Source organism: Pan paniscus, chromosome 1 (genome assembly GCF_029289425.2).
Source record: "Pan paniscus chromosome 1, NHGRI_mPanPan1-v2.0_pri, whole genome shotgun sequence".
Taxonomy (NCBI): Eukaryota; Metazoa; Chordata; class Mammalia; order Primates; family Hominidae; genus Pan; species Pan paniscus.
This window is the reverse complement of record NC_073249.2, coordinates 13,030,096-13,038,025: the sequence shown is the minus strand read 5'-3', so window position 1 is coordinate 13,038,025 and position 7,930 is coordinate 13,030,096. Positions and strand designations below refer to the sequence as shown.

Sequence of the window (7,930 nt, the reverse complement as noted above, 5' to 3'; positions counted from 1 at the left end):
ATTACTGGAGCCTCGGAAATCCGAGTTTCTTTCTTCTGTTTACCAGAACCGCTTGCCCAGCAATGTTTCCAGAGGGCGCCCGGCTTTCCCTCTTTTCCCAGAGCACTCCCCAGCTCTCCCAAGACAAGGGTGGCGTGGTGCCCCGGGGCAAAGACTAAGTCGCTGTACAGCCTCGAGGAGCGAGCTGCTCAGCAAAAGCAAAAGAGAAGGGCTCTCGGGTGGCGGGGACAGACCCTCCTTCGGCATGGGTTGGATCGGACAAGGGGGGCCGTGTGCCGTCAGCTGCCCCACTTCTCTCTGAAGCCCAGTGGGCTCCATCCACTGCCCCGCGGCCCGCGCGCCTCCCGGCACCGGCTACGTCGCTGGGAGGTGAGGCGCTGGGAGCGCGTGAGACTCTCCGGGAGAAAACAGCCCAGCTTGCATCCGAGAGAAGGCAGCAGCCGCAGGCACCGTCTATTTCCTCACTGAGTATACAAATTTGACCTCAAAGATACAAACCCTGTCTTTGGCATGTCTGCATTTAGAAATAAACATCATTCCAGACGCCGGCCAGTTCATAGCCACAGAGTCGTAAAGTTTTATTTTTAAAGGGGGGGGACGGAAAGGACTTGTAAAGTTTTTTAAAAAAATTTGTTTTTAAATAAAGGAATTAACTTCTGCAAAACAAGCAATCAGCAGCAGAATGCGCGAGGCCACCAGTGCGATCCCCCGAGGCGCGGGGCGCGGCTGGGAAGTTTTGGGGGCGCGCGGCGCGGTGCCGGGACCGGGGAGGAGGCGCGCGGTTCTGGGGGCGCGCAGTGCAGGAGCGCGCGGCCCCGGGGATGGGGAAGGGGCCGGGGACGGGTAGCGCGCGGCCCCTGGGATGGGGAGGGGGCGGGAAGGGGGGAAGAGGCTCTGGGGGCCCGCAGTCTGGGAGCGCGCGGCCCCGGGGATGGGGAGGGGGCCGGGAGGAGGCGTGCGGCTCTGGGGGCGCGCACTGCGGGAGCGCGCGGTGGCGAGGATAGGGCGGGCCGGGGTTCGCGGGGCGAAGGCGCGCGGTGCCCGGGAGAGGGCGGGCCGGGGCGCGCGGGCCGGGGCGGGGGCGCGCGGGGCCGGTCGGCGCGCGGGGGCGGCGGGCGCGGCGCTGCCAATCGCAGACAAAGGCCGTCCCAGTGAATCATGTGGTGCCGGGGGAGGAAGTGCGGCTTGTTTTCTTTCCTCCAGTCTCGGGGCTGCAGGCTGAGCGCGATGCGCGGAGACCCCCGCGGGGGCGGCGGCGGCCGTGAGCCCCGATGAGGCCCGAGCGTCCCCGGCCGCGCGGCAGCGCCCCCGGCCCGATGGAGACCCCGCCGTGGGACCCAGCCCGCAACGACTCGCTGCCGCCCACGCTGACCCCGGCCGTGCCCCCCTACGTGAAGCTTGGCCTCACCGTCGTCTACACCGTGTTCTACGCGCTGCTCTTCGTGTTCATCTACGTGCAGCTCTGGCTGGTGCTGCGTTACCGCCACAAGCGGCTCAGCTACCAGAGCGTCTTCCTCTTTCTCTGCCTCTTCTGGGCCTCCCTGCGGACCGTCCTCTTCTCCTTCTACTTCAAAGACTTCGTGGCGGCCAATTCGCTCAGCCCCTTCGTCTTCTGGCTGCTCTACTGCTTCCCTGTGTGCCTGCAGTTTTTCACCCTCACGCTGATGAACTTGTACTTCACGCAGGTGAGTTTCAGAGAGGCTCCTGGAGGCGCTCACCTGGCGGGGTGGTCCCCGCGGGGCGCCCGAGGCAGGGGCGATGGCAGCCGCGGGGGCGGGTCCGGCCCTAGGGCTGAGAGTGTAGGGAGAAGGCGCCGGCTCTGGGGTCGTCCGAACCCTGTCCTGATTGCGGGCGTTTGTCATAGGAAACCCCCTGCCATTCCCAAAAGGGGCGAGGAGAAGGAAGGGGAGGGCTGGGGGCCGCCGCTCACTCGCTGCCCCTGGCTCCGCATCGTGCGGTGGATTCGGGGCGCTTCTCCGTGCGCAGCGCGAAGCAGCAGCGCCTGCCCACGCCAGTTAGTACGGATGGAAGGTGTGCCCCCAAGGGAGGCCTGAACTCTAGAATTTGCCCTGCCTCCCCAGGCACCTAACTCCCGGCCTGGAAAGGTCTTCTGCACGTTGGCCTCCAGATTTGGGCCTGACACTGCTGTTTTGAGCGTTGGCAGGGTGAGACCGTGTTGGTTTTGATGAGATGTTTTGAACCACCGGCTTAGGAGCTCTACAGAACTGCGGCTTACTAACTCATTCCACCGGATTGCTAAACAGCAGGCTAGGGTAACACCCAGCTCCGAGCTGCTGCCGCTCATCAGACTTACTGTCTGAGCTCATCTGAGAGGCCCCAAGAAAAGGCCATAAAAGTTGACTGGGGCTCTTTTACAGCCACACAAAAATCACTTTATGGGGCATATTATTAAATAAGCTAATGGGAGAGTATGTGAATTAACTTGGCTGCTGCTTTACTGCTGATGGTTGACTTAATGAAAGTGCGGTAATTGTTGAGCACTTTGCAAATACTTTGTATAGCGTTGCACAAAGGTTTAATAACGCGGTGCCGCCGTCATCATCGTCATCATCATCTGATTCCCATTAGCTTTCCAAGCACTAAGATGTCCATTTTCACTAGGACTCTGCCGAAGGGGAAGGCGTCAACGGTGTCACCTGGTGAGGGTAATTTCAGAACTGTCGGATGGGCAGAGACCCTGTGCAAGCAGGCATCTCATTCCTTTTAAGTGTCTTTTTTTTTTTTTTTTGAGAAAAAGTCACTTATTTAAAAAAAGAAAGAGGCCGTATGCGGTGGCGCATGCCTGTCATCCCAGCATTGTGGAGGCGGAGGCGGGAGGATCGCTTGTGTCCCTGAGTTTGAGACCGGCCTGGGCAACATGGCGAAACTTCCTCTCTACAAAATGTACAAAAATTAGCTGGGTGTGGTAGTGCCCGCCTGTAGTTCCAGCTACTCAGGAGGCTGAGGTGGGAGGCGGAGCCCGGGAGGCGGAGGTTGCAGTGAGCAGGGATTGAACCACTGCACTCCAGCCTGGGTGACAGAGCTAGACCCTGTCTCAAAAAAACAAACGAACAAACAAACAAAAAAAAACAAAGTAGGAAAAGGATTGCTCTGGTACAGTGGAAGCCACTGACTGAAAATATGGAAGCAGTACTTTTGGCTAAAAAATAGCATATGTGATATTTTGTAGATATTATCATCTTTTAAAAATGGGTCTACACTCAGAGACTTCTTGTAAGTCCAGCGCATCAGCATATTTTCCGGTCGGAGAGTAATGTGTATTGTCTGTCCAAGTACAACCTTTAAACCTGCAAACCAGTTCAGGCAGTCGGCTGCATTGCACAGACACTTGGGTTTTGTAATTGAAATGAGGTGGTTCTAGCAAGATGCAAAAGACAGGTGAGGTGATGTTACCCTAAGAACTGTGACAATGGTGGTATTGCACGTTGAGCTCTTTATGTTTGTCCCCTTTTTGGGGGGCAGTGAGGGAAGAGGAAAATGCAGGGAACTGCCACAGCTCTCTGGTAATCACATGCAAATTCTGAACTTAGAGCCGGATTAGGGGCCGGGCTGCACATTTTCTGCACCATCTGCTGGTTGGTGAGTAAATGCTGAGCAAGGGAAACAGTGACCAGGCAGACAGAGCCACTCCGGCCCAGGGGCCCAAAGTCACGGCCCTGTACTCTTTATATCTCCCAGGTCTGCGGGCACCACAGCAAAGGCTTTTCGCCTGAGGGCACAGGGTGGCTGGCTGGAGAAGGTGGCATGTCTCCATCTCTGAGTGCTGGCATCTCAGAGCCTGGCAGAACAAAGCCATTTCTGGCTTAGTGACAAAACTGTGATACTTCTGGGGAGTTATAAAGCCTTTTGTCGCCAACCCAGCTCTGCCTCCCATCTCCTCCTCTCCCCCTCACCCCCTCTTTCTCTTACACAAACCATTGGAATTACCTAAAGTGGGGAGCTTTAAGAATGACTGTTGCTTGGGCCCCCATCTCAGACCAAGTAAATGAGATTTTTGGAGAAGGGGCTGACAGCTAACAATTAAGAAGTGTGTTTAAGAAAGCATACTTTCGATCTCGGCTCACTGCAGCCTCCACCTTCCGGGTTCAAATGATTCTTCTACCTCAGCCTCCTAAGTAGCTGGGACTACAGGTGCGTGCCACTATGCCCAGCTAATTTTTGTATTTTTAGTAGAGACAGTGTTTCACCATGTTGACCAGGATGGTCTTGATCTCTTGACCTTGTGATCTGTCCACCTCGGCCTCCCAAAGTGCTGGGATTACAGGTGTGAGCCACCGCACCCGGCCAAGAAAGCACACTTCTAAGCAATTGGTTATATTTATTTTTACCAGAACTCTCTGAAGAAAGTACTGATATTGTCCCCATTTTCCAGAGGAGGCAACTGAGGCTGAGAGGTTGTAGATGACTTGCTCAAGGTCACACTGTCAGTGCACGGTGGAGCTGGGATTCAACACACATCTGTGCTATCTGAGTGTGAGGTTTGTCTTTTATGTACAGTATGTGAAACCTCTTTTTATTTTATTTTTTGAGATAGAGCCTTGCTTTGTGGTGATCTGGGTTCACTGCAACCTCTGCCTCCTGGATTCAAGCAATTCTCCTGCCTCAGCCTCCCGAGTATCTGGGATTACAGGCACCTGCCACTGCACCTGGCTAATTTTTGTATTTTTAGTAGAGATGGAGTTTTGCCATGTTGGCCAGGTTGGTCTCAAACTCCTGACCTCAAGTGATCTGCCCACCTCGGCCTCCCAAAGTGCCGTGATTACAGGCATGAGCCACCGTGCCTGGCCATGAAACCTCTTAACAATGGGAAAACATACCCAACTCTAAATCTAACCTTGTGTTCTCCAGGAGTGCAAAATCAGGTTGCAGAGAATCAAAGTATACATGACAGCACAGTTAAGGCACGATTTGGGGCACTGAAGGGAATGGATATTGAAGCGTCAGGAGACTTGAATGAGACATGAGTCCTCTGAGAAGAAGCAGGTGTCTGGAGGCTGAAGCTGGGTGGGGAGGAGGAGAGGACGGTGGGAAGGAAGTCGTGGGGGCAGTTTGGGAATTGGGAATGAACTGGAAGGGGAGGTCCGAGATGGGGAGGAAGCTTTTTTTCTGTTGTTGTCAGTCCTTTGTGCTTTTGCGGGGTCCCTGTACCCGGGCCTTACTTACTCATCTCACCCTCCCTGGTGACCCAGAGGGTACTGTTACCCCCCAACTGAGGCTCGGAGGGGTGAGAACACTTGCCCACACTGCCCCGTCCGAGCCTCCGTGCAACGCACACGATGCTGCAGTACACAGCCCCGGCTGCCCTTGGGTACACATCTGAGGGTAATGCGATCATGAGCAAGCTCAATTTGATTTACTTCCCCCTCAATCACTGCTTTTAAATTCTGCCATGTTAAGTCTCTTTCCACCCCAATGACCTCTCAGGCAGTTCCTATGGCTTTCTAGTCATACTCGGTAATTATTATTATTATTATTATTATTTTGGAGTCTGGCTCTGTCACCCAGGCTGCAGTAGTGTGATCTTGGCTCACTGCAACCTCCGCCTCCCAGATTCAAGCAATTCTCCTGCCTCAGCCTCGTTAGTAGCTGAGATTACAGGTGTGCGCCACCACGCCTGGCTAGTTTCTGTATTTTCAGTAGAGACAGGGTTTCACCATCTTGGCCAGGCTGGTTTTGAACTCCTGACCTCAAGTGATCTGCCTACCTCGGCTTCCCAAAGTGCTGGGATTGCAGGCGTGAGCCACTGTGCCTGGCCCATACTCCTTTATTAAATCTTTACGTCTGATTTAAAGCTTCTCCCACCCTGTCCAAGGCCAGCCAGGCTTCGAGCTGCAGGGCTTGGTGCAGAGGGTGTGCCCCATGCTGTCAGCCTCTCCCCTTCCATCTTCCCAGGCAGCCCAGGGGAGGGGTACACTCTCTCGTGACTGCCAGCCTGTCGGCCTCTGGTCTTGCTCTGGCGCCGCCTCTGTGGGTAACTGCCACGTGGCCATGTTGACATGATGGACTTCAGCTTCTTCCTAGCCCCATTTTTGGTCTCCCTTCCATCCCAATTCCTTCTTCAGGGGGCAGCCACATGGCTTTATGCCCCTTTTCGAAAAGCCCTTTTAGGGCTTTTTCTTAGAAAGCCATGGGATCACTGAGGCCCCTCCACTCCCACTTGGCCACATGGGTGACAGGCTGGATGCCTAACTAGTGTCTTCAGGACCCTGCACCTGGCTGCTTTTCACTCCTTGCGTGCCTAGGGGCCCTCCCACCTGTAAAAATCCCAGGTGGAAGCAAGCATCACCCTCCAAGTGCCTGGTGCCTCCAGATCACCAGGGCACAGGTCAGGCTCCACCGGGACTCCACCTGCAAACAGTCCCAGCTCAGCAAGCATCTGCCCGGGCCGCCTTCCTGCCCAATCCCTGTGAGCAGTGTCCATGTGTCTTTCTCCTTTCTGACCTGGGGTGAGGTGCCCTGCTGGTAGCAGGCTGTTAACTCTTTTTCTCCATCTCCACTCTCCACCTTCCAGTTCAGCCTGGGAACATGGGGAGGCGGCTGTGGTAGGACTGGTTCTGCTAACTCTCTCCGGCCGTCTGTATGCAGTGTCTGTCTGGCCCCAAATGTTTGGAACATGGAGTGCTGACTACCTGTTGTTTCCAGCTGTGGCTCCTTGTGCCAGCTTTGGGGAACAGCTGAGCTTCTGCTCCCCGCTGCATGAGGAAGTGGCGGGACCAAGGCTTTGCACCAAGGCCTTTGACTCAGAGCCTGTTCTAAGCGCTGTGTCAAATCACCATTTTAGTGGGGACTTAGGAGAGGGGCAGGACTCTGAAACCTAAGGCAGGCAGGGGTCTCTGCTCATGAGGAATTATGGTGCCTTCTACCTCCAGGTTTCAGGGTAGAGGCTCAGAAGCAAAGGCGGTAGCTTCTGTGCCTAGGCAGCTCCTGGGCAGACAGGTCTGTGCCCTGCAGGGGCAGAAGTTGATGTGGCGGTGGGCTCGGTGACACCTCGGCAGCCATGTATCCCAGCCCTTCTTCCTCGGAATTCCCAGCCTGGAACTCAGACTCTCCAGATTCCTGAGTTTGGCAGAATGGAACAGGCTGGTTCAGCTTTGTCTTGGGCCCTATGACAAACTCCTGCCATTGCAGTCACATGGTTTGCGGAAGGAAATGGAGAAGCGAGTTCTCTCCATGGGGAGAGGTGCTGTGATGAATGGACACTGATGTGGGAACCGAGACCTGAGACCTCACCACGCCTTGGAGGGCAGATGGGAAGCTGACATTTATCAGGGTCTGGTCTGTTCTGTTCTGAAACTCAGCTAGGGACTTCCACACCCTCCACTCAGCTGCAGCAGGGATGGTTCGTGAGTCATGTGGTCCTGTGGGCTGGTGCCAGGGGCTCGTGGTGAGGGCCTGCGGCTCATGGTAGGGGCTCATAGTCGGTGTTGGGAGCTCATCATGGGCACTAGGCCAGCAAAGCCTTATGAATGAGGAGGCAGCCCTGGGAGTGAAGGAGCAGGGTCCCTGGGTGCACATCTGGGTTCCAATCCGGGCTTTGCCTCCAGTGTGGGTCCCATGGCTGGTTACCACCTCTCCAAGGCTGCTGCTTCACCAGGGAGACAGAAGCTGTAATACTCATCCCACGGGTCGGAGTGGGTTAAAGGAGATGCCGTGTGTCCTGAATCCCTTTGCTCCTCTCCTCCCTTAGCTGAGATTCTCACTGTATGTTGCCTACAGCTCTGAACCTGGGCTCTTGCTTCGACACCCAGCCACTGTCCTGAAGGTCAGGTCCCCGGGCTGACCCTGCCCTTTTCCAGCTTACTGTGCCATCAAAATTACTTTTCCACCAAACAGCAACTTTTCTGTTTGTAAAACGGTGGTGACTCTTGGCGCACCCGTAGGGAGCATGTGGCAAGCCTAGTCGCAGTGC

At 55.5% G+C, this 7,930-nt stretch overlaps 1 protein-coding gene across 1 annotated transcript in view; it reads left to right on the top strand.

The window, feature by feature from the left end:
• The first annotated feature begins 1,109 nt into the window (after positions 1-1,109).
• Positions 1,110-7,930, top strand: part of GPR137B (G protein-coupled receptor 137B) — a 66,309-nt gene continuing 59,488 nt past the window's right edge. The window contains exon 1 of the mRNA XM_034949431.3: positions 1,110-1,685. Coding sequence (XP_034805322.1) covers positions 1,272-1,685 — 414 coding nt within the window. The 5' untranslated portion in view covers positions 1,110-1,271. The remainder of the gene's footprint in view (positions 1,686-7,930) is intronic.